Source organism: Lampetra planeri, chromosome 21, assembly GCF_965212315.1.
Source record: "Lampetra planeri chromosome 21, kcLamPlan1.2.h2, whole genome shotgun sequence".
NCBI lineage: Eukaryota > Metazoa > Chordata > Hyperoartia > Petromyzontiformes > Petromyzontidae > Lampetra > Lampetra planeri.
The window spans coordinates 893,656-920,892 of record NC_136127.1 but is presented as its reverse complement, the minus strand read 5'-3'; the positions used below and the strand labels follow the sequence as shown (position 1 = coordinate 920,892).

At 50.2% G+C, this 27,237-nt stretch overlaps 1 protein-coding gene across 1 annotated transcript in view; it reads right to left on the bottom strand.

The window, feature by feature from the left end:
- Window positions 1-27,237, bottom strand: part of LOC144724777 (transmembrane channel-like protein 1) — a 72,818-nt gene that overhangs the window by 12,082 nt on the left and 33,499 nt on the right. The window contains exons 14-19 of the mRNA XM_078604163.1: window positions 19,891-20,019; window positions 16,791-16,858; window positions 13,344-13,583; window positions 12,187-12,312; window positions 2,726-2,804; window positions 1,488-1,747 (exon numbers count right to left, since the gene is read on the bottom strand). Of these exons, the coding sequence (XP_078460289.1) occupies window positions 1,488-1,747; window positions 2,726-2,804; window positions 12,187-12,312; window positions 13,344-13,583; window positions 16,791-16,858; window positions 19,891-20,019 (902 nt within the window). The remainder of the gene's footprint in view (window positions 1-1,487; window positions 1,748-2,725; window positions 2,805-12,186; window positions 12,313-13,343; window positions 13,584-16,790; window positions 16,859-19,890; window positions 20,020-27,237) is intronic.

The following is a 27,237-nucleotide window of genomic DNA, read 5'->3' as shown; positions in this document are numbered from 1 at the left end:
GCGGGAAGGGCGGGCGCCATCGGCGGTCGCTCTGCTGGTGACGCGCTGGCCGCTATTGACGACGTGGCGGCTTCTGGTTGGCGAATGTCGGTCACCTGACATAGCCCGGCCCCGCCCTCAACACCTCTACACATGTTACGCCATGGTCAGTGGAGAGGTCACAAACAGCAGTGAGAAAATAATGTATAGCTTAAAGTATCCACACACCTTTGTGAGCATGCCTGGAATTAAACATAGCAATCATTGCCCCCTACTGCTCGACTACTGCCCACTTGCAGGCCAGGTGCCGAGTTGCCTTGTGCATCCTAGGGACAGCTGCCACTGGGGGTACCCTTCAAATGTTTGAGATGTGATGCAAGTCACTTATCGCATGAACATCGCTCTGAGATGCAGTGGCACGAAGGGTACTCCATCAAAAACAAATCCTAGTCATTAATATAGCGCTATAGATGTATTTATTTAGGAGTTGAAATGGAAATGCATAAATGCCGATATGAAACATATTTGTCAAGCAAACCATGTTCACTGCTGCTTTCAAAATTAAGAGGGATGTTTTCAATTAACATGTTTAGTGTTTTGAGAAGTGTGACAACTCGCTGTGCCTCTTTGTAAGAATACCCCAGTGTTCACTTCTTCGTCAGCATGCTTGTGTTTTGATTTAACAACACACGCAGGCGTGCAGCATTGAATGGACAAAAGCTCACAGCCTTTTCCACACCATCGGCTCAAAATAACTGAATGCGTGGCGATGTTGTAATTTAGACCAACAAACTAAAATAGTTGAGAAAATGTGTTGTGGGAAGCGGTAGTGTAATGGTTAGTGCACTACGCTACGAACCCCGTTGCACAAGTTCGATTCCCGCTTACGGCCACCAACACCAGTGGCGATTATCTGAACCGGTCTTGGGCCTCCCCTTGGTCGACTCAGCCTCAACTAAGTACCTGGTGTGGTGTGTAAACATAGCCACCGGGGAGACAAAGACGGTCGGGTGTGGTGCTGGCCACCCACCCCCTTCATCTGCCATGCCGGCCTTCATAGGTTATCGCAAACACATACCTGTCAACCCATACGGTTTACCAATATTCTTCTACAGGGAAATTGGGGGTTTTCAGGTCCATACGGCATACAGCCATTTTAATATGGGCAAAACAAATTAATACGGCCAAATAAAAAAAGTCGTGGGACAGCATCAGCATGCAGGATCACAGACCAATTATCAAAATTAATACGTAAAACTGTTTTGTAACATAATTTGTGTCTATTTGTTTGTGTTTCTCCCTTGTGATGGGACTTTGTAGGATGAACGTTGACATTTATAATGGCACGGGGTGACCAACAAGGTCTGAATTGGTCTGTAATAAGGTAGGCACTGATAAGGGGTCGACAGGTATGCAAACAGCACTTGCCCCAAGTCTGTTAAGGCTATACGGGGCGTCTTTGTTGTTAAATCCACTTGTTTGCAGCGAGTGGGTTGGTCTCCACGCACGCACCTGCTACTGCTGCCTGTCCACTCTGCTGTCCCTGCGCCGCCGGCGGTCCCTCGTGAGCAGCCGCCCCGTGTTTGGCTCCCCTCTCCGCCTCTCCGCTCGCAGCCGCTGCCGCCGGTTTGTCACCACCTCCCTTTCCCGCTCCCATCGCAGCACCGCCCTCTGCCCCCTTCTTCACGTCCACGTTCGTCTGCTCCTCCTCGAAATCTTCCATGAGTCCCGCCGCCTTGCTCTTTTTGTTTTTCTCGTCGTCGCGTTGCTGAGACGTTACAACAGGAAGGGACGGAGGGCGTTGGGGGCGCACGAACCGCGGTGGTCAAAACAAAAATGATGTTCGGCGTCTCCTTGCTGCTCAAACGAGCATTAAGGCATTGGTGCTCATCTCCTGTTTACAGCTCTGAGCCAGTGTTGGAAATTCCCTTTTTCTATGATGGGGGCCACTCTCTCCAAAGGACTAATTTATGACGGGCAAAATCAACCCCCCCAACCGAGATTTGAACTCGCCACTTTTCAATTGCGAACCGTTCACTCACTACCGAGCCACCTGGCCTTACATCCACCACCCGGTGGTCGTTCAAATCAATTCCCTTTCACTCATTGATTTCTCTGCCCATGTTGAGACTCACCGTTTTATCTCACCCACACTCTTCTTCCACCACACTGAAGATCGCAACAGCTCACTAATTCACCCACCGGCTCACTACACTTCTCTTTCTGCGTTTTCTTCTCTCACAATCCCCGACTTCGGATTTCCCTCCCATCGTTTCCTTTCCCAAATTATTTTATAAAAAACATTGCCTTTGGGCTTGTGCTCAAACATGTTAAAACAGACAGTGTAAGAAATAATAGAGCAAGGAAAGTTCTTGGGACGTGAGATAATTATTGCATTAAACCAGGGGATTTTCGACATCTTCAGTTTTCGATTATTTTTGACTAGATTGGATTTGCTGTAGGCCTTCCAGTTCTGGAAATGGATTACAAGCCCCCAACCCATTATAGTCTCAACAGCCTGAAACCTATGCTTTTATATCGATCCCTGGCTTGTGGGAGCACCGGGCAAAATAATCATGCTCGTGGCATTATGTAATTGAATTTCAAGCCAAGAGGATAGTGGTAGCTCATGGGGAATTATGGATTCCCAGTGCTTTGCATGTGCTTGAATCGAAGTTTGAAGAAATCAGGAACGCGATGGCACTTAGAAAGTTGTGATGTATTGCCAAACGTGCAGAGTCCGTACCATTTGAAGTTTCTTCTTGAGCTCCAGGTTGGCATCTTTGTAAGATTGAGACACTGCCTGTAAATAGTACAGGGCTAGCCTGATGGGCGCAGGGCAAAGGGAACAGGCCATCACAAACGGCACAGCACATTTCCTCTCTGGTATTTTGCTACAGTTCGACCCATGTTACACACGGGCTATACATGAGCACTCTAACTTAAACATCTCATACTCTTTGGGTTTTTCGGTGAAGTCACGTAGATAGAAAAATGTTAAAATAGTAAAAAATCACGATGTTTCGATCGCAACAAGCAATCGTCTTCAGGTGAAAAAATTCAGCAGGCGGACTGCTGAGGCAGGAAGAAATATAGCGCTGCTGAGGCAGGAAGAAATATAGCGCTATATTTCTTCCTGCCTCAGCAGTCCGCTTGCTGTATTTTTTCACCTGAAGACGAATGCTTGTGTTGCGATCGAAACGTCGTGATTTTATTTTATTTTATTATTTTTCTGTCTACATGACTTTACCAAAAGACCCAAAGAGTATGAATTTCTGCAGTCACGAACGCTTTAAGTCAAGATTTAAACATTTTACACGTAAGTTGATACAACAGTTCCTCTGGGGCTAAAGAGGATAGAGTTTTGAATTAAGATTATAGCGTCATCCCTCGGTTAACGTTTTAAATCTGTTCCACGAAAACTGTTAACCGAAATAAATGTTAATCGAATTCACTTATAAGTTGAAAAATAAGTAAAAAATCATTGAGTCTGCAGGAGAGCTGTTTCCACCACCAAAACAGAAAGCGTTGTATGAACAAAGGCAGTCAAGGTCTAAACGCTCATGAATGGGCGTCGCTGATTGGCTGAGGCCATGGCTCAGCCCCACTTACTAGCAGTCAGATTGCCCGAAATTGGCGCTCGCGTGCATAACATAAACACATTACCAGTCAGAATGTTAGTGTTCGTCGAAACCATGGGGTCACTATGGGAGGCGAAACGTTAACCGAAAAAAGGTTAATCGATGTCACTGTTAACCGAGGGACTAATATAATTTGTTTCTGTTTGATGCAAATTAGACTTATACTGTATTACCAGCACATTGTGATATGCAGTGGGTGCAGAGACATCAATCTCGGAGATTAAGGAACTACTCTCTGGGATTTAACTCCAAGAGACCTTGTTTCCAGCATCCTATACACTTTCAGGAATAGTTTAATGAATGGCGACACGATTGTCCAGTGGTAGTACTTGTGGCTTACAGCATGAAGGTCCCGAGTTCGATTCCCAACTCGGGCGAATTTGTGTGTGGTTTGCATGTCATTTCCCTGTTATGCATGACAACAAAAAATGACATGCGATAGAACTAGTATTTGCCAAACATCCCAATGCTGAAAAGTGACCTGCAAATTACTCAATTGGGATTACACGCAGCAACGTTGTCCCCGACTGCGAAAAAATGGCAGGATCCTCCTCAAAAAGAGTATTTTATGTGTAAACAAGCATCAAAATAATAACTGTGAATGAAAACCTCAAAGTGATGGGTTCATCATCATTATGACAAAAGGGATGTGAGAAACAACATATCGAGGTGCTGATACAGTGAGGGATAGAAGTATTTGATCCCCTGCTGATTTTGTACGTTTGCCCACTGACAAAGAAATGATCAGACTATAATTTTAATGGTAGGTTTACTTGAACAGTGAGAGACAGAATAACAACAAAAAAATCCAGAAAAACGCATGTCAAAAATGTTATAAATTGATTTGTATTTTAATGAGGGAAATATGTATTTGACCCCCTCTCAATCAGAAAGATTTCTGGCTCCCAGGTGTCTTTTATACAGGTAACGAGCTGAGATTAGGAGCATACTCTTAAAGGGAGTGCTCCTAATCTCAGCTTGTTACCTGAATAAAAGACACCTGTTCACAGAAGCAATCAATCAATCAGATTCCAAACTCTCCACCATGGCCAAGACCAAAGAGCTATCCAAGGATGTCAGGGACAAGATTGTAGACCTACACAAGGCTGGAATGGGCTACAAGACCATCGCCAAGCAGCTTTGGGAGGAAGGTGACAACAGTTGGTGCGATTATTCGCAAATGGAAGAAACAATAAGAACTGTCAATCTCCCTCGGCCTGGGGCTCCATGCAAGATCTCACCTCGTGGAGTTGCAATGATCATGAGAATGGTGAAAAATCAGCCCAGAACTACACGGGAGGATCTTGTCAATGATCTCAAGGCAGCTGGGACCATAGACACCAAGAAAACAGTTGGTAACACACTACGCCGTGAAGGACTGAAATCCTGCAGCGCCTGCAAGGTGCCCCTGCTCAAGAAAGCACATATACATGCCCATCTGAAGTTTGCCAGTGAACATCTGAATGATTCAGAGGACAACTGGGTGAAAGTGTTGTGGTCAGATGAGACCAAAATGAAGCTCTTTGGGATCAACTCAACTCGCCGTGTTTGGAGGAGGAGGAATGCTGCCTATGACCCCAAGAACACCATCCCCACCGTCAAACATGGAGGTGGAAACATTATGCTTTGGGGGTGTTTTTCTGCTAAGGGGACAGGACAACTTCACCGCATCAAAGGGACGATGGACGGGGCCATGTACCGTCAAATCTTGGGTGAGAACCTCCTTCCCTCAGCCAGGGCATTGAAAGTGGGTCGTGGATGGGTATTCCAGCATGACAATGACCCAAAACACACGGCCAAGGCAACAAAGGAGTGGCTCAAGAAGAAGCACATTAAGGTCCTGGAGTGGCCTAGCCAGTCTCCAGACCTTAATCCCATTGAAAATCTGTGGAGGGAGCTGAAGGTTCGAGTTGCCAAACGTCAGCCTCGAAACCTTAATGACTTGGAGAAGATCTGCAAAGAGGAGTGGGACAAAATCCCTCCTGAGATGTGTGCAAACCTGGTGGCCAACTGCAAGAAACGTCTGACCTCTGTGATTGCCAACAAGGGTTTTGCCACCAAGTACTAAGTCTTGTTTTGCAGAGGGGTCAAATACTTATTTCCCTCATTAAAATGCAAATCAATTTATAACATTTTTGACATGCGTTTTTCTGGATTTTGTTGTTGTTATTCTGTCTCTCACTGTTCAAATAAACCTACCATTAAAATTATAGACTGATCATTTCTTTGTCAGTGGGTAAACGTACAAAATCAGCAGGGGATCAAATACTGTTTTCCCTCACTGTATGATCAAACCGAGCTGCTTTACCCCTCCTACACTCATGTCGTAGTTTAGGCCATCAACTCTGAGAGTTGATAAAACGTGACCATCACATGAAAGCAAAGCCGTGAGGCTGGTGGTGCAAGACAGGAACAAGCAGATGTATTTCACTTGGCCCCATTGTCTCTCGAAGACAACAGAAGGGAACTAAAGCAGAATAAGATCTTATTTCAAGCCACGTGATGTATAAACAAAAGACTTGTAGTTCAATAACAAGCCATCCATTTTGAGGGAAATGCAACCCAAAAAATGAAACAATTCTCATAACGCTTACCTTTTGCAAAGAAAATGTAAGCTGGTAAAAGCAGCATGAATGTAAAATAAATAGACTTCACAGTAGGGCAGCATTATGGTGATGAAATTTCATCATTGCGCTTGAAATATGGGAATTATACTTTGGTTCTTTCGGTAAAGTCACGTATAAAGATAAAATAATAAATTTAAATGAAATACTAGCATACGACGTTTCGATTGCAACACAAGCAATCATCATCAGGTATAAATTAAATAGAAACACAAATCTAGTATACTTAGAAATGTAATGTAATACAACAGAGAGTCGGATAACATAACAGTCAACACCCTATCTGGTTGATTACGTTCTTCCTGAGAATGCTAAATTTGAGAGAGAGATTAAACACAGAACCAGAAACATAGACAGACACATAAGCAGACAGATATCACAGAGATGCATAGAGAGAGAGCAAACATAGGCTCTCTCTCTATGTATCTCTGTGATATCTGTCTGCTTATATGTCTGTCTATGTTTCTGGTTCTGTGTTTAATCTCTCTCTAAAATTTAGCATTCTCAGGAAGAACGTAATCAACCAGATAGGGTGTTGACTGTTATGTTATCCGACTCTCTGTTGTATTACATGTGTAGTGGTGATACGCGCTGGGGTAGGGATCGTGTGCCAGCGCGTAGTGATTGGCTGTGTGTGTTGGTGACGCGCGCTGACGGTGAAGGATCAGGGGTCAGCGCGGGGTCGGGGGTTATGAGGCAGTGATTGGTTGGGTATCAGTGACGCGCGCTGACAGCGATGGGATCCTGGGGCAAGCGCGCGGGGATTGGTCAACTAAGGGGGATGCTCACGTCGAGGTCCGCATACGCTCCGTCTCCCGTGAGCGGGGGCTATATAAGGTGGTGCGCACAGGCGCACGGGGAGCGAGTGACCAGCGAAGACTGAAGACGGAGGAGGAAGAGATAGGGCCCTGCGGTACCTAGTCCCGCTGTCCTGTAGGGGCCGGGGCTCTGTGTGACCCAGAGGCGGAACCCTGGGACCCGGGGCCGAGTGTCCGTGAGAGGGCCGGCCCTTGGGACTCAGAGGTTGTGGCCCACGCCCAAGCTGGGGTGGGCCTGTAGGCTCCACGGACGTTACGGGGCGGAGTGCAGTGTGAGCATGCAGTGTGAGCCATAGTAACTACACGTGTCAAGTGAAGTGTGTGTAGTCAGAGGCATAGTAACTACACGTGTCAAGTGAAGTGTGTGTAGTCAGAGGAATAGTGACCACACGTGTCAAGTGAAGTGTGTGTAGTCAGAGGAATAGTGACCACACGTTGTATCGTGACAAGTCAAGGTTTAATAAAAAGTGTGCTACCCGTCAAGTGGTTTCCTGCCGCCATTCCAATACTTCACATGTTTGCTCTCTCTCTATGCATCTCTGTGATATCTGTCTGCTTATATGTCTGTCTATGTTTCTGGTTCTGTCTTTAATCTCTCTCTCAAATTTAGCATTCTCAGGAAGAACGTAATCAACCAGATAGGGTGTTGACTGTTATGTTATCCGACTCTCTGTTGTATTACATTACATTTCTAAGTATACTAGATTTGTGTTTCTATTTAATTTATACCTGATGATGATTGCTTGTGTTGCAATCGAAACGTCGTATGCTAGTATTTAATTTAAATGTATTATTTTATCTTTATACGTGACTTTACCCACGTCCTTCTTCATTAACCACCACTCTTTTTACTTTCATCTTCCACTACATTTTTCTTATTATTTATTTCGTTTGATTATTTTCATTATTACTTTGGCGTCGCCCGAGTTCTGGGTGGTGGCAGATCCCTGCCTCCAACCCCGCCTGCCTTTGCATTCACTGCATACGCCTCGCGGCGCTACAACAGCTGGAAATGCCGGCTGCTGCAGTGTCACACAACCCGGCTTAACTGCCGCATCGCACAGCTGAGGGGCAGTGCGGGTAAACGAGGCCTGCTGCTCCGACTCACGAGGTTGGAGGACGCTGGCTGCATTGTTCAAGCAGTGCGGCTTAACAGCCGCCCTGGGTCCGGTTCCTGCCAGCAACGTCCTCACAAGGCACCTCTTCCGGCACTATCAGTGAGTGGGAGCTTGGCGTGCCCCAGCATCGCCAGCAAGTGGGAGCTCGACGTGCTCCATCCACTGTTCAACACCATCAGCGAGTGGGAACGTGAAGCAGACTGTCCTCTCCTCAACACGAGAGAGTTGGTTTGCCTGCTACCCAGCACCACCAGTGAACGGGAGCTCTGCGAAGTTCGTCCACCCTGCTGTATCATCAGCGAGCTGGAGCACAGCGTGTGGTCAGCCAATCCACTGGACCTCGTGTTCTTCTGGCTGCTCCATTGTATACCCCACCTGCGTGGTTGTGTCCCCCCGTGTACGCGCTCAACGAGTGTTTACACGGACGTGTATGCATCCGCTACGTATGGGGAAGTGCTTGCTGACGGCACGGAGCTTGGACAACGCTACCTCGACTTGTTGCTACCATTGGTACAGAATGGGCTGATATAATAGGGCTTCGACATGCACCATATCTTCATCACCTGCACCTGGAACCCGCGCTCCTGAGGGCGCTCTCTGGCCTCGGGCTTCTTCGAGGTAAATGTCAGAGACTGCATCGGCACCGTGGTTGCAGAGGTGGTAGGGGCCGCTGTTCACAGGTCAACATTCAACCAGCCATCTCCTCAAATCTCTCGACGCCTCGCCACTACAGATCTTCACATCCACCTTCACACATCCGCCTCGGCCTACTCAACTCAGGCTCCATTACCAACAAATCAGCCCTGGTTCACGATACCATCTCGGACCACCACATCGACCCTTTTGCTCATTATTGAGACCTGGTGCAGGCAAGACTCCCCGCCAGCCATCTTTCTGGAAGTCGTGCCCTCGGGATACAAGGTTCTTCATAAACCTCACGCAACTAACCAGCGGGGTGGTGGCTTAGCGGTCGTTTACAATGCACAGTTGAAAATTAAAGAGCTCTATCTACTGATGGCTCCTGCCACCTTCGAGGTCCAGTCCGTATCCCTCACTACTAACGAGTGCTTTTCCATCATTTCCATCTATCGCCCTCCAGATGGCAGCATCACTACCTTCTTAAACAAGCTTTCGGAATTCCTTTACCTCATTCCTAACCCATCTCACAGGCTCGTGCTTACAGGATACTTTAATTGCCCCGGCAATACCCCTGCCTCCATTGATAGTCACCTTGAGTCAACCTTGGCCTGCCATAACCTAGTCATCACAAACTCAGGCCCCACCAGAGCTTCCTCAACAAATGTTGAGAGCATGCGCGACCTGGTTCTGGAACCTGACCAGCAGCGACGCATCATTGCACTGGGAGATTTCCAAACTGGTTACTCCGACCACCGCCTCATACTTTTTTCCCTTCAAATTCCCAAGCCAATCACCATCAAATTCACCCGCCACTCCCGTAATTTCAAGGGTATCGAGTTTTCTGCTTTACACCACCTCCTCGCAAATTCGCCTGCAATGTTATCCCCATCATCGGATCCAACCGTCTGCGCTCTCCAACTAGAAGCTGACATGAGGGCGCCGCTGGACAAACTGGCTCCATTAAAATCACGAACCGCTAGGCAGTCTTCCCACGACACTCACTGGATAAGCAAACCAGGAGGCGCCTTGAAAGTATCGCGTCCTGCAGTGGTCTACCTGCTGATCGACTTGCCTACAGAGTTGCCTGCAGGAAAACTAACAAACGTATCCTTGTCTCACGTTCCTCCTGCATTGAAGAATGCATCAAAACAGCAACCAGAAAACCGCGCATTTTATGGAAAACCCTCAAGGATCTTCTACATCCTGGTAGCACCATGGTGCCTCACCTTAGCGATCCCCCGGCCTCACTGAAACTTGCCACCTCTTTTAATACTTACTTCACCAACAAGCTGATCACCATCGCAAACTCCTGCACGTCTACCCACACATCGCACCATTGTACACCGCTCCAGTTTTCTGAAATTGTAAGCATTCACCCAGACACCTTTCTAACTATGCTCAAGCCGGTGTTTACAAATACGTTTTCTCTTTAATTGAATCACTTCAATTGAAGTAATCTCCACTCAACGTACTCCCAGCTTCCTTGTTCAAGCAATGTGGTCCGGAACTCGCCATCATGATCAGGAACATCGCAAATGCCTCATTCTCTATGGGGTGTTTTCCGTCCAACCTCAAATTTGGCCTGGTTTCCCCTTGTTAAAGAAACTAAGTCTCGACCAGGATGACCCATCTAGTTATCGTCCCATCACTAATCTCTCAAACCTCTCTAAACTCCTTGAACGACTAGCCCTCGCCCAGCTAAAACCGCACATCACTTCCTCCCCAAACTACTGCTGCTTCCAGTCAGCTTACCGTCAAAATTACTCCACAGAAACAGCACTCACTAGAGTGCTCGATAGTTCCGTACCTTACTGACCGGCAATCTTCAGTCAGGGTGGGCACGTCTACATTGCCTGAAACAAAAGCATTATGCGGGGTTCCCCAGGGCTCCATCCTAGGTCCCCTGCTCTTCACAGCCTACACTTCCCGGATCGGCCGGCTCATCGCAAGCTTCGGTGTTAAGCACTACTCATACGCGGATGACACTATTATATTCACAGCTATCTATTCTAGCAATGCATCTGGATTCGAGAGGCTCTCAGAATGTACCACCACCTTGCAACAGTCGTTCACTGCACACAACCTAGCCCTTAATCCGAAAAAGTCAGTGGCCATCATGTTAGGTACTAAGCAACGTATCAACTCATCAGCACTCCCAACACAATACAAATCTTTGATCACAGCATCTAGTTTACCGATCACTTCAGCTACCTTGGTGTCATCCTAGATTCAACTTTTTCCTTCGACCGTCAAACCAATCATATCATCAGTTCATGTAATTTTCACCTGAAGGCTTTCAGACACCTATGTCCTCTCATCTCCACTTAAATTGCCAAAACATTGGCATGTTGCATAGTTGGGTCTCGCCTCGACTATTGCAACTCCGGCCGAGTCCGGACCTCCACTGGCAACCTAAAAAAACTTCAAAGACTACAAAACAACCTAGCACGCATCGTCATTGGCCGCACTTATCCCCGTCTCGACTCACTTTCTTGTCTCCGTGCCCTTAACTGGCTACCCATTGCCAGTAGGGTCATATACAAGATCGCCTGCCTCTGCCACCATGCCTTCACATCTGCCTGCCTGCCGTACCTTTCTCCATTATTGACGACTTGCAGCTCAGCACATGGCAGATGCCTGCGCAGCGCGACTCACGACCTCCTCTTGATACCAAGATCCAGGATGGTCATGTCTATGTGCCACTTCTCGGTGGCAGCCCCAACAGTCTGGAACATTATCCCTCTGCACATTCGCAGCATCACCTCAATCGTCTCCTTCAAGAGACACTTAAAAACTCACCTCTATAACCATGCTTTCGAGCGACTCTGAGCTTGGCTCCGCGCCTCTGAGTTGCGGCTGTTATGTCCATAAATTTGCTCGCGTTATAAATTGCATTATTATTATTAGAGGGAAAGCCTATGGGAACTTCAATCTGAAGACATTCGGATCGCTCACAGCACGTGTACTCACTTAGTAATGCAGGTGCTTTCATTGTGCACATGGGTGACAGGCCATTCTTTTCCTCTGCTCCAAGATTGTGGAATGATTTATCTAAAGCTTTGAGACTCGGATACCAATTGGTATTTTAAAATCTCATCTCAAAACTCATTGTTATTAACTGGCCTTTATAAATCGATTGTTTTCTAGATTACATTGTCCGTCTTGTGACATTCATTATCGTTGTATCATTCTATTGTTTTGTATTGTACAAAGCAATGGGACATTTGTTTTGTGACAAACGCTACCCGCCACAAATATGCTCGTCTGGCCGATGGCAAAGGGAATGCATCTGGGATTCGAGATGAAAATTGCAGCACTGTGATGCAGCACTGTGGTGCGGCGCTGTGGAGTGGCGTGTGGTGCGTACACCATGAGGAGGATGAGCGGCAGGATGAGGCCCGGGTTGGCAGCGTAGCTGAACACGGTGCTGAACCAGGCTGGGAAGTCGGCTTCAATGGTCTCCTGGATGACCTCGTACATGCGCGTTTTTCCACTGGGGTCACAGGGTCAACAGGTAGGGGTTTGGATTGGGAGGGGTTTGCAATGATTGATCCAAACTCATTCACGGTTTGTTATTTTCAGTAATGTACGTACAATGCACACGCAATCGCTGGCAGGGAATAAGCTCTCTACGTAGATGTAAGCACAAAATTAACAAAATGTAATGCCAATACTCTGTCTGCAGAATAGATTGTAGCAGCCCCTGTCATGTAAAGTACATAATTAAAGGTTATATCCTATGTGTGTCCATATACTAAAACAATTTCATCCATTTACTAAGAAATTATGTCTTGGCCAATCCGGCCCGGTGTCTCAATGGTAGAGCCAACAGCTCACAATCGAAAGGTTGCGACTACAAAGCCTGGTTGGGGATTGACTCATCCCATCAATGCTCTGGGGTTAATAAAATGAGTGCCACATTGTGGGGAAGTCAAAAGTGAGTGTGTTATCAAAAGACTCGTCTCCACCCATAGGAATGTGGATTTTTCCACCACTGTAAATAGGAGCATCAATGCTTCATTGATAATTTTAGCAGGAAACCCCATTTTCAGGCCTGTATATGGGACCGGTAAAGAGCCTATGGTTCAACGATACCCTCAAGTCCTCCCTGATGAAGCGCGGAAACATCGGCCATATCCATCGGGATGCAACCCATTTCGAGACCCAACGTCACAATGGCGAAGCGGATCGCCGCCAAAAAAGAAAGGAAAAGGATGCTAACCCGGCACTGCGGATGCCACTCCATCTGGGACCGCATGCCATCTCAAGAGCCACCTCCAAATCTGATGGATGTCATCCTCGAACCCCGAGGGACTGTCGACGAGGTAGAGAGCCACTTACCTGCCCCACCGTGGCCTCCCAGGAAATCACTTTGATTTTACCCTGAGTATTAATTTATGGACGTTAAGAAGATTGGTCCAGCCTTTGTGTAGCACTGTAACTTGAGCGCCGTGTCCTCCTGTCGATGCTGGGGAACGGTTGAGTGGTTGGCCAGAACAAGTCGTGGGAGCATCGCCCACGCACCTAAAGGGACCGCAGTCGAATGAGGGCGGCAGGGACACGATGGTGTACGCTGTGGGCAGCAGGCTGAGGAAGAGGATGAAGAGGAGAATGGCCATGTAGAAGTTGTTGGAACGAGAGGCCTTGAAGACACGCTCATGCGGGACATTGCTGCTCATCACGGCCCAGCACTGCAGGTACATGGAGGCGAGAAGTCGCAGCACGTTGATGGCTGGGAGGCAGGGCGCGTAGAAAGAGCCCATCCTGGGGTAGGGTGGGGTGGCAAGGCAGTGTTGGCGAGCAGGTGGATGTATGTTATGCGATCTCTCCTCAAGCAAATGTGGCATCATCATTTAATTTCAAACCAAAGCAGAATTCCAATAACCTATGAATCCCTGTAATTCGAGGATTATTGGCAGTTTGCAACTGTTGTTATCGGTTGCGGAACATCGCAGGTGAAGAGAAAATGCTTCACAGCAATGCAAAACGTGATTCATATAATTGAGCAGCACTAATTTGGAGCTGCAGGAGCGGAGCTGCAGGGAGAGTGGATATAAGATGTGATTTTTTTAATAATTTAGGTTTACATTGCCCAGACTAGCTGTGCTGTCACTATTTATTTTGTGGAAAAGGATTTTTTTAGACTGATTACAAAGTAAAAGAAAAATCCCTAATCATAGACCCATGTGGCAGATTTTGGCCCTTTAGGTCAGAGAAATAATCATGAACTTATAATTTACCATTATAAGTTCATGATTATTTGAACAGCCCAGATGAACTCCCTCATCAAAACACTACACCATAGGGCCCGCTACATCTCCGACCAGCGCCACGTAGCCAGTGAACTGGAGCACGTACACCAAGCCCTCAAGATGAATGGATACTCAGACCGCACAATCCGCAAAGCTGTAGCCCTAGCCATGGGGAGACAAGCATCTGAGGACCCAATCAAAACCATCAGCTTGCCATACATAGCAGGTGTAACCAAAAAGATTTCCAAAATCTTAAACAAACACAAGATCCAGGTCCGATTCAATATAGTACACAAAATCCATGATTTGATCCCATCTGTGAAGGATGTCATTCCTGACATGCAATACCCTGGTGTCTACAAACTAAGTTGTGTCTTTGGCAGCAGTTACATTGGGGAAACGAAACGACATGTCTTGGACCATGTTCGTGAACACAAGGAAGATTTGAAACACGGCAGAACCAATACCTCTGCAGTGGCGCTGTTCATTGTTATAACGCAGTGGGCTCGCACGATATTGTTTTTTCCGGACCAAGGTACTCTGCAAACCTTCGGGCTACCATCAAAGATTTGTCCATGAAGCTATCCAGATATATAAACACAGACAATTTCAACCGAGAAGATGGGTAAAAGCTGAGCAATCATTGGAAGTACATTTATTAACCAAGCAAAGTCGTAACTTGATGTGGTGCTTCTATTCTTCCCTGCCGTTTGGCTATTATCTCCGACTCTCTGAATTGCATTACCCTGTTAGGTGCCTCTGCATTAACGGGCTGGGGTCTCACTAACATGGCCACCTCTGCTCCCTTAGCCTCGATGTACCGATGGTTCTGGCTGTGTGATGGGCTTTGTGTCTCACTGGCGCGACCACCATTGTGGTGGTTCTCTTGCGTGAACGTGCTTTGCCTCACAGTCGCGGTTGGCAGCGCTGCAGCTTTTGTTATACATAGACATGACATTAACTTACTAATCTCCCTGCCTAATCTCTCCCATCAACATAGTGCTAATCTCCCATTAACACTGCTGTTGTGCGCATATGTGGGGATGATACTCTGATGCGGCGACGGAAGCTCATCTCATGCTAATCTCTCTCCCTAATCTCTCTTTCCCTAATCTCCCCCATTAACACAACTGACGTGCTTCCGTCCGGGGATGGAATTCCTTTCCAGCTCACACCCCGCTTGCTTGCCCATCGCCACACAAATAACTCTTGTTGTAACAGCTCTCTCGCTGGTTCAGCAGTTTGGTTTTTCAGTTCCACTGCTGAACCAGCAGTGGAACTGAAGAACCAAAGAGTATTAATTTAGTAATTTGTCACATGCCGTGCTTCCCCAGTGGATTAACAGAATCCCGTGGCCAATTCCTCCCAAAATCCGCCACACAATATTCGTTTTTGTAGATTATAAGTCTAACCCCCGTGGTGTGTTGCGTATTACAAGATCCACGAAATGAGCACCCATATCAATACAGATCAATGGATTTCTGCCAATCGCTACTGTACGACAATATACATCAATAGTATAATATCTATACCTAAAGCTTTCGTGACCGCAGGAATACATATTCTATGGGCCTTTCGGTAAAGCCATGTAGATAAAACAATATATATCACGACGTTTCGATCGCAACACAAGCCATCGTTACCTGAAGACGTCACCTGAAGACGATTGCTTGTGTTGCGATCGAAACGTCGTGATATTATTTTTCTATCTACGTGGCTTTACTGAAAGACCCACAGAATATGATATCTATAATGACTGCGCAGGTCTCCATAAACTTGCAATTCCACGTGCTCCTATTCCAGAAGGTTGACAACCACTTCAGGCCACTTGGCCTTCTAAGCATAAGCTAGACAAAACAGTACTGTTTCCACGAACAAAATACTGCATTAAGTTTTCAGATGAAAACTAAACTCGTGAACATTTAAAGCAGAATCCGCTCTTCAGGGTAGCGATATGAGAAATAAAAAAAGAACAACACATGTGTGTATATAGACAAAGATCCCCCATAAAGTTTGAACAGACTGTTAGGGCAAGAGCACACAAATACAAGTACAAAGATTCCCCATATAGCCTAAACAGACTGTTGGGGCAAGTGCTCTTTGCAAGCATCTATAAAGGCCGGCACGGCACATGAAAGGGTGGGTGTCCAAACGCACACCCGGCCGCATTTATCTCTGCAGTGGCGATGTTTACACACCACACCAGGTACTCATTTGAGGCTGAGTCGACCTAGGGGAGGCCCAGGACCGGGTTTCCGGGTTCGTAGCACGGCGCGCTAAGCGCTGCACCACCGCTCCCCACATGTTTGTGTTTATACATATATACATACACGTAAGCAACCCTGTTGCATAAATGCACCATATCTTGTCGGTGTCAACTAATTGCTGTTAAAATGTACATTTATGGGAAGCAGAATTGTTCAAGAATAAACGGCCATTATTGGATTCGACCAAACATCCCAATGTAGGGCCGCAGAGCTTGGACAATTGTTGGTGCCAGCCCTGACTGCCTCCCCGCACGTGTGGTTTGCTGCACGTCTGAACCCAATGAAAACCCTGCAGTGCATTACACATTTGGGTATGAATTGATTCTTCATAATTTGTTATCGATACATTTCATATTGGGACCGAAAAGTTCCCCCATTATGACTCGTGTTTGTAAGACGACGTTCTCCATCCCCAGGAGTGCTTTAAGGCAGGGGTACTGTGTGATACTCACCAGATCATGCCCTGGTTGAAAATGAGTCCCAGAACATTCCCACTGATGTCGAACTCTGCATAGGAGGGCTATGTGTGAAAATTTAGTAAACACACACACAGACACAAGGTTTTGATACTGAAGCTGAACGCCGTCTTCTCTGAGACCACGAGAATGACTCAAATGCAGCATTTATACAATCGTGAGTGCAGTGTTGTATGTGTGCAAAGGACAGTGGTGCACAGCTGCAGATCAGCGCGTTGGAGGCAACAGTTGGTGGATCAAGTAGATTCATCACCTGTCAATCGTTTGGCTTTCTCCAGGTAGTCGTTTTCCTGCCACATGTAAAACACTTCTTTTAAGATATAACCAAACGCCCACATGCAGGGCCCTCCCAAAATGAGTTTTCAGACTCAGTGCAGCTTACCTGCTAAATTAATAAATAACATTTTTTCTTGTTTGTTTCATTGTCACTTGGTGGTGGTAGTGGTGTAAAAGACACATATCTCAAAGCCTCCCCCCCCAATGCTGCATCTTGATACGTTTGTAGTGACTGTTCTTGGCACTGTGTGGTGCCGGGACTCGCGAAGTCATGGCCGGTAATGTTGTCATTGCAGGTACCAACACTAGCGGTGGTTGGGTGAACGCTGGTTAGCGCGAAGGCACCGCTCGCAGTGTGCGGTGCCGGCTCCCAGTGAGGGAGCGAGAGAGAGCGTCGGCCAGCCAGGGTTACTCTGGGGCATGATACTCTGGCTGACCTGTTGTCACGTGACTGGACGATACTGGAGGGGGGCCACCGGTGGACGGGGGCCGAGGGGGGGTAAACGGGTCCCGGAGAGCTCTCGGGAACATTCGAGAAGGAGCTCGAGGAGCCTGGAAGGTGGGCGGGGCTGAGGGCGGAGCCAGCCCCAGCCCGGTGGCAAATAACGAGAGCTCCTTGAGGAGCTCGGGGTTCTTCACGTGTTGGTGTTCGAAGATCCACGTCGGGGAGAAGAAGTCTCTAGCCACGCGGTCCGGGACCCAGCGTGTGGTCCAGACCGGGATAGCGAACTGTGTCTAATTCTGCCGTAGCGTGGCTAGATGGGCATTCGAGACCCGAGCGTAGGTTATGTTATGTTGGTGCTGTTGTGTTGAATAGTGTTGCTCCCGAGTTAATGTCTGTGACTCAGTTGGACTCACTACATGTTAATTCTGGCGGTTTTTGCCCACACCTCACATTGACTTTGCAGGAGTGATTGTTACGCTTTTCTTTGACGTCTCTCTCCATCTGCGTCTCTGATAATGTTAGAACCGCCATTTTCCCCATGCTTACACGGAGGTTTTTTCAGCTAAGTCACTCCGAGGTGGATTCCTGACTCGTCTTTTTTCCCCAACGTCCAAAGCCCAATATAGATCAATCCCCAGCAGAAGGGGAAATATGGTTGGGCCCAGCTGTGAGCATAATCACCCCCGCTTAGAGAACTGTTCAGCCTCCTTTGTGACGTTGCAAGCACTCACATAGGGAAGAGGGGAGAGGGGAACGGGAGGGGGCTGCAGCGTGACACGTTCCCATTGTGTGTGTACCAGAGGTGGGACAAAGTCATTGTTATGCAAGTCCAAGTCGAGTCGCAAGTCATCAAATTCATGACTCGAGTCTGACTCGAGTCCAAGTCACATGACTCGAGTCCACATCTCATAGGTGGGACAAAGTCATTGTTATGCAAGTCCAAGTCGAGTCGCAAGTCATCAAATTCATGACTCGAGTCTGACTCGAGTCCAAGTCACATGACTCGAGTCCACACCTCTGGTGTGTACTATATTGAACTTCTTTAACACCGTACGTAGACAACTGTGCTAATCAGAGGAAATGACCAACATTCAGAGAGCGTTTGCAATGGATATTAGAATTCTCGCATATCAGGGAAATTTAGTTCTGCCATCTTTTCCACAGACAAAACCCCGGACATATTTCTCAGTGACCCGAGGCTATAAAACTCTGGCAGGCTACCCTGGTTAATACTGCGAGTGTATTAGCCATGGAATTCGTGCCATCTGTTGTACAGTGGATGTTAAAGATTCTGTGAAATGTATGTATGTAGGTTCAACTTATTTTGCACCGTACGCAGCCCACCATGCGAATTCGAGGTGCAGGCGAAGGACAACAAACTAAACACAAAAAGCAGTTCTAAAGAAATTACTTTTCAATTTAGATTTAAAAGTGCACAGCTCCAGTGGCTTCCTAATATCGGAGAGCGTTCCGACGGCCGCAGAAGCGTGGATGAAAGTACGCACTAAGGTAACCGTCTTTATTCAATGGCCAGCCAAAAGCCGCTGTGAGGATGACCGGAGTTCGCTTGATGATTTATGCTCCTTGACGAGATCAGCAAGGTATTGGTCGAATCTTGCAGTACCCATTACGACATGTGCCAGAGAATTTTGTACACGCTGCAGCTTGGTGATGTTTTCGTCAGACGTGCTGTAGAGTAGACTAGCGATGACGGTGCGCTAAGCCGGCAGTCAGAGCCATCCCCTGTTCACGTTAGGGTGCGATAGGGATGTGCTCTAGCCGCAATGTTATCGACGAGTCGCGTGTGGTTGTACTGCATCGCTTCACACATTACCCAGCACCATGAAATGACCAACATTCATATTTGTGTGTGGGGTAACAAATTGGGGGTGCAAAGCCTTTTAATGTGGATGTACAGTTAGCACCTTGCCTCAATTCTAAGTACATATGTTGGCGCTGTATGCTGAGGACATGCGGTTAGCTTATGACGTACTGAAGACGTTATGCAGAGGATACAGAAGCCTTCTTGGTTTACTTGGCGAACTTTGGGATGTAGTGTGGTGCAGGATATAATGCAGATTAGGGTTGCTACCTTTTCCACAAACCAAACCCAGACATTTATCACTCAGCGTAGGTCCATCAATACTTTGCAGTAAACCGTGATAAAAAAAAGCATAACACAGGTGTTAGGTATCGGTACAAATCAATTCCTGCATCCGAACACAGAGGCGAATTCTCAGACTGTCCAATTCACACCAGGACAGTTGTCAACTCCCCAGTGCAGGTTTTCTTGCAGCGAGCTGCACGCTCGTTGTGTGGTGAGGTGCAGTGCCGGGCTGCTGCAAAGGCCCTTACAAAGCCGTACTCCAGGTCCCAGCACCAGCAGTGGTTGAAGAGGCGAACGAAGACGGCACGGCCAAAATCTCCAACGAGGATAGTGACGTAAGTAGTGAGGGTGTCCGACACGGTGAGTCGCACAAACTCCTGCACACATCCCGCACATTCAGACGTTTTTGGTTAATTGCTCACAAGCTTACCATTAGAAGCCGCATAACAATGACAGCTAACACGAAACAATTAGCACACAAGCTTGTTCATTCAAATCCAACACTCTGTAAATGCTGATGAAAATCCATCAGAACAGGAATATGCCAAAGAATAACTAAGCCAGATGTTTGGCTCTTTTGATCGAGATAAGGCAAAAAGCATTGCAATTGAAAGGTGGTGATCACATGACATGCATGTGTAGCGCTGTAAATAGGGCTATATACTTAATGGGTCGCGCTACTTACCTGCAGTTGCAGACGTGGTCCACCAGGGGCAATACCTCGGACCGCAATATGGGCCGCTAGATTCCCCAGCTCCGAGGCAAGGGTGTGCTGAGATCCCCCGGGACCCCCCTTGGAACTCTCTGAAAGGGAGGCGTGGCCGGGGGCGAGCACGCCTCCAGAGCTGTATAAAAGCCGGACCTCTGGACGGCTCGGGCAGCCAGTTGAAGACTGAAAACCAGCTAGCCAGGACCCTGGGACTCCCCTGACCCACCGTCCTTGTAAGGGCCGGGTCTGAGTGGGCTAGTGGTGCGACCCTGGAACCCTCGGGGCCTGACGTCCTTGTAAGGGCCGGGACCGAGCGGCCCAGTGGTCGGGATCTGTACCTTGGTTGCGTCAGGTCAGAATAGCCTCCCCTAGGTCACCCTTAGCCGGAGGACCCAGAGACCTTAGCCCCAGTAGTAGGGCACGTCAGTCCGGAGGCGGTACCTCCTTAGGCAGCGGGTGAAGGGGCCGTTACCCCTTCAAGTGTTAGGGTTCGCTACATGCTGTATCGTAGCCATTGTTAATAAACGTGTTGCCTCTAACCGTCCGTCTCCACTCCCGTAAAACCCACACTACACATATGTAGTAAGTATTCAGGAGGCTTGACGACAGGATCGGAGGCACACTTATTTATTAACACCAACTTGTGTACAGTAGCGGGTACACACAGTACCTAAGGGGTTAACGTCCCCTTTACTCAACTAACAGGGAGACACAACATCTAACCCCGCTAACCTAAGCCCAAGTCCTCCACTACGGAGCTAAGGGAGGCTACCTATCCCAGCCCTGGTCAAGCTGGGATCCCGGCACCCTGAGTCTGGGCTCTCGGGGCCACGCCACCGGCTTGCCCTGGTCGGCCCTGACAAGGACAGCGAGCCAGGGGAGCTTCGGGGCCTATGCTAGCTGGTCTTCGGTCTTCGCTGGTTAAAGCTGATACTCCGACCTCGAGCACTCCGGCTCACCACCTTTTATAGTACTCGGCCCCCGGGAGGGGCCCGTGGGGGATGCAGGTGTGGACGTCGGTGTGAGCACCTCCTCTGTGTACGGCCCTAACCACGCCCCTTGTGTTTGTTAGCCATCCACGCCCATACACAATTACACCTCTACATCACCCCCCCCCCCCCCTGTACAGCTCGCAGCCGTCCCCGGCTGCAACAAAATCAGAATAAAAGTGCATCCCTCCCCAAAACCGTGTGTGCCTCACGTAATTTTAACAAGAACAATGACAACCATAACAACAACAACAACAGGAAACAGGTAGAAGAAGAAAGAGAAAGAAAAAAAATAACCCGGCGCACCCCCCCGAATAAATACCCCATTCCGCAAAACCAACATATATACACGCTCTCTGGACGCCTCCCCCACTCGTCCGCAAAGGCCCCCCAACGGCCGACCTCACAATAGTCTGCGCGTTTTGGCGCGCGTTCTCGCGGCGGGCCCGTCACAAGGGCCCGTCCCGGCATGCTCAGTGGCGGTTGTTGACGGTCCGGGTGCGAGTCTGGTTTCGCTGCCGAGTGACCCCCAACCCCCCCGGGGGGGGTTGGTGGTCGTGGACCCGTTACTCCAGTTGCACCTGGAGATGAAACAGTTGATGTCAGGTTAGGCGAGAGCAGCGACGTCGGGGAGTCGGCGGACCCCTCACACGTTTGGCCATGCGTGTGTGTGTGCGAACCACGGGGCGGCGCAATGAACGGTTTCAACCTTGAGGGGTGCACGTACCACCGACACCTCCCCCATTTGACGCGTACACATTGCGGCCGCAAGACCTGTACGACCTCCACGGGCCCCCGCCACGGCCGTACCAACTTTGACGAGGTCGCCAGCCGCACCTGGGGACAGTGCAACCATGCCCTGTCCCCTGGTTTCCATTTGAACACATGTACCCGCCCCAGCCGAAGCCTCTCGTTCGCCTTCTGGCGGAGTTCAGAATTATGCACGGCCGCTTCCCGCGCCTCAGATAATTTGCCGATGTTAAATTTAACGTGTTCGAACAATGTAGACTTCGCCTGAGGCGCCGAGAGCTTCAGCTGGGTCGTCACAGGGGGGTTAGCCTCGCGGCCATACATTAAAAAGAAAGGGGAAAATCCGGTGGCCGCATGGGGAGCCATCCTGTAGGCTTGCAACACACCGGCAATGCGAAGGTCCCAATCTGTCTGGGATTCCGATACCTGCTGGGACAGCATGGACGTGATGGTCCGATGCAGCCGTTCCACCATCCCGTCAGTTTGTGGGTGATACGGGGAGGTCCGAATTTTCTCCGTACCCAAGAGGTCGCACACCTCGCGGAGGAGTTTCCCCGAAAAATTCTTACCCTGGTCAGTCAGCAGCCGTTCCGGAGCACCTTTGTCGAGGACATAGCCCTGCACAAAGGCCTCCGCGATGGCTGCTGCCGACTGGTTGGCCAGGGGCCAGGCCATAGGCCATCTCGTGAAGTATTCGACCCCTGTCAACAAATACCTATTTCCCCTGGGTGTAGCGGGAAATGGCCCGGGAATATCTAGAGCAACGAGCTCATTAACCCGGGAAACCTTTATGGACTGCAGCGGAGGGTTGGACTCCCTTGCTGGTGGCTTCCGCTGCGCGCATTGCGTGCACGACCCCAGGAGATCCCCCACGTCCTTTGCCATGCCCGGCCAAAAGAAATCGAGCTGGAGCGTGGCAAAGGTCTTGTGAACCCCCAAGTGCAGGAGCCGCTCATGAGCAGCCCATACTACCTTACCCCTTAATGCTGCAGGCACCACGAGCCGTTGGCGCAAGATTTTCCGTCCCAGTGCATTAAAAGACCCTGGAACAACCCCCACGAGTCAACGTTCGCCACCCCCTGACCAACCCCCCCGGTGCGACGGCGCAGAGCGAGGAGGGAGGTGTCCTCCATTTGGAGGCGTCCCCACTCCGCGACCGACAACCCCAGCAACGAATCCCTCCCTTCTTGCTCGATAGGACCCGAAGCCGAAGGCGCATCGGCGGCGGCCACGAGGACCGAATCGGTGGTGACGTTCGGGGGCCTACAACGCCCCGAACCCAAGAGGCAAGCGCACTCCGAAGTGGGTGGCAACCGCGACAGGGCGTCAGCGTTCGTGTGGCGGACGCCCTTACGATATGTGGTGACAAAGTCGTAGTCCTGAAGAATCTCCAACCATCGAGACAACTGGCCCGATGGTTGTTGAACCCGCAGGGCGTACTGTAGAGCCGCATGGTCTGTACGGACGGTGAAACGCCGACCGTACAGATACGGGCGGTACTGCTGAATGAAATAAACAATTGCCAATAATTCCCGACGGGTAACGCAGTACCGTTGTTCCGCTGGAGACAGTACCCGACTACCGTAAGCCACCACATGCTCTACGCCCCCAATGAGCTGGGACAGCACGCCCCCAATGCCCGTGTTACTTGCGTCTGTATTGAGCAAGAAGGGTTGTGAGAAATCGGGGTAATTCAACGGCGGAGCCCCCACCAGGGCATTTCGGAGGGCGCAAAAAGCAGCCTCCTCCTCCGGCCCCCAATGAAACCTGACTCCCTTGGACGTCAAGGCATGCAATGGTTTCGCGATCGTAGCGAAGTCAGCCACAAACCGTCGGTAGTACGACGCGAACCCAATGAAACTCCTGACCTCTCCCACCGAGGTGGGAGTCGGCCAGGAGCTGACGCATTCCGTTTTGGTGGGATCAGTGGATATCCCCGAGTGCCCAACAATGTGACCCAAATACCGCACCGATTCGCAGAGCAAATGGCACTTCTGCGGTTTAAATTTCAAATTGGCAGCCCGCATTTTGAGAAAAACAGCACGCAACCTCTGGAGGTGTTCCTCGAAGGATTTGCTAAAGACGATGACATCGTCCAAGTAAATTAAACACGAATCCCATTGCAAGCCTGCCAAGACCAGTTCCATTAACCGCTGAAAAGTTGCCGGCACAGAATGTAAGCCCATCGGCAAGCGGTTAAATTGGAAGAGGCCTTGCGGTGTACGAAAAGCAGTCTTAGGTTTTGATTCGTCATCCAGAGGAAGCTGCCAGAATCCAGAAAGTAAATCGAGGGTGGAAAAGAATCGCGCCCCCGCCAAGGCATCGAGCGACTCATCCATTCGAGGAAGCGGGTACGCATCTGCCACAGAAATTTTGTTCAATCGCCAAAAGTCGACACAAAACCGCAATGAGCCGTCGTGTTTTTTCACCAAAACGATCGGCGCGCCCCACGGGCTGTTGGAAGGGGAAATGATATCGGCGGCTAGCATGTCGTCAACGGCCGATTTGACATGATCCTTTTCGGCGGGACTCAACCGAAAAGGATTTTGGCGGATTGGCGCGCTGTCTCCCGTGTCAATGTGGTGTCGCAGCAATTTAGTACAGCCAATATCAAATTTGTGTTGACTAAAAACGTCGGCAAACTCCCGCAGGAGAACTCGCAGCCTCTCACGCTGTGAGTCGGACAGGTCCACTGATCCCGCGCAAAGCGCATCCAGCCATCCGTCATCACGGTCCGAATGCGGTCGCGACGGAGGATCGGTGCTCACCTGACCCACGAGCGGTTCCTCACAGGGTGCCGGCGTCGCGTGTGCAAGCACGGTCCCTTGAGGAACCACGGCCGTTCGCGATCCCACATTAAGGACTGCAATGAAGGGGTCCCTGTCCCCTTTTACCAAAATCTGAGCCGCTAGCAAAATCGGGTCCATTGACCCCGGCTCGAGATGGTCCCAACAAGACCCCCTGCTCCGCAATCCCCTTAGCAAACGGCCGACGCAACCTAAGAGGGATGAGCATCTGAGCTCCCGGGGGTACGCGTACAGTCCTCGCCACGAGCGCCTGCACCGTCGCAAATGCCCGACGCTCCGTGGCGGGGGAAGACAAAAACATTATACGTCGGCCCGACGGGAGTTCGATGCACCCCTGGTCGATCAATATACGGATAGGCATTTTGGCCAAGAAATCCGTCCCCAACAGGCACGGAACCGCCAGCGAGGAGGAAACCAATACCGGCCCGGACAATTTGATGTCCCCAATGCAAATGTTCGCGCGGATCTGCCCAATGATGCCCAGCGAGCCCCCGTTAGCAGCATAGCATGGCACGTCAACGGGGAGCAAAGGACGGCTTTGAACGGGGAGGATGTTATAAATCAAATCAGATATAATGGTCGCCGATGCTCCCGTGTCAATTAAAACCCGCACCTCAACCCCATCAATGTGACCGACCACGACCGACGACCCCGCCGACGCGGCAACGACACGATGGGCGAGCTCTGACCACTGGCCCGGTTGGAGCGCTCGCCGCATTTCGGAACACTCCGACGCAACACCCGGCGATTTGCGAGCCCTGTTCGTTTCAGCGAGTGAGTGTGTGACAGATGTGTGCATAGGCCAAACGTGTGAGGTGCCACGACTCGCCGTATTTCTCTGCTGGAGCTTGGGTGGAGGCGGCGCGGCGTCCGGACGAGGTGTCGCTCCGCGCCATCGAGGAGCCCGGCATCCTGAAGCCACGTGGCCCTGAAGGCCACAGGTGTAGCAGCGTGTGAGCGCCCCAGATGGCCTGGGCTGCTCCTGGCGGCTCGGTCCGTTCCGAGCCTGTGGTCCCACAGATCTCCACTCCCCCGGCCGCTCCACCCCGCAGACCTCCTCCGATGGGAGGGTGGTAGCCGCCATGGCATGGCCGGCCACCCCCTTGCCGGCCTTGCGACGCAGGGACCGCAAGCCCGCGTGGATGTGGCGCGCAACCAGCAAGGAAGACATCTCTGTGTCGTCTTGTGCCAAGACGGCAACGTCCAACTCGTCCGCGAGTAGCAACAGCTTTTCCGCCACCATGGCGTCCACTCCCTCCTCGTCCATCCGCGGAAAAGCTGCCTTCGCCAGGGCCAGGAGAGCCGTCCGGAAAGCCAGAGGCGATTCGTTGGCGCCCCGATGGCGATCGTGGAATAGCTGCCTGCAGTCCGAAGGCGGGCCGTAGACAGCAGACAGAAGCTGCAGCGCCAACTGCAGCATGGCGCGCTTTTCCTTAGGCGCCGAGGTGAGGGTAGCCAGGGCATCGTTGTCCAGCATCGCCGGCAGCACGCGTAGTGCTTCGTTGTCCGTCCAATTCGCCATCTCCTGATGAGCGAGGAACCGTCTCTTGAAGCCACCCCAGTCCCCGTCCGCGCCCACAAACTCTTTGAGAGGCGGTAGTCGCTGCTGTAATGCGACGTCCGTGGTCGTGTATCGCGCCCCGTCGTTCCCGGCACTCGGTACAGTGTGGGCGGGCCGAGCGCATGGCATCGCCGGTCGCTCCGTTGGCGACGCGCTGGCCGGTGTTGATGATGTTTCGGCTTCTGCTTGGCACTCGGCGGTCACCTGATGCAGGCCGGCCCCGCCCTCTGCTCCCACCGTAGCGATGGCGGGAAATTTGACCGCGAGCCGCGTCGAGGTGGCGGGAAACGGCGCTGCGTGTCGGCCGCCGTCACCCCGTGCAGCCTCTCCAGCCCCCAGCCGCGTGATCTCTTCCAACATGGCGGCCGCCGCGTAGAGCAGCTCCGCCAGGCGGGAGTGAGCCAGCCGAAGTCCCTCGGCCGACGCTCCCCACCCTTCCTGTCGTTGCGGTGCGGGTGTACTCGGCCCCGGCTGCTCGGATCCGACTTCGGCCATCTCTGGTCGAAGAGATGGCCGAGTCGTCCCTCGTGTGTCCATCGTTGAACGATCACTTCTGACCCCAGATGTAGTAAGATGCAGGAGGCTCGGACGACGTAGTTGGAGGCACACTTATTTATTAACACCAACTTATGTACCGAGACGGGGATACACAACACTTGAAGGGGTATCGGCCCCTTCACCCGTCTAACAGGGAGACCCAATGTCTAACCCGGCTAGCCTACGCCCAGGTCCTCCACTACGGAGCTAGGGGAGGCTATCTATCCCAGCCCTGGTCAAGC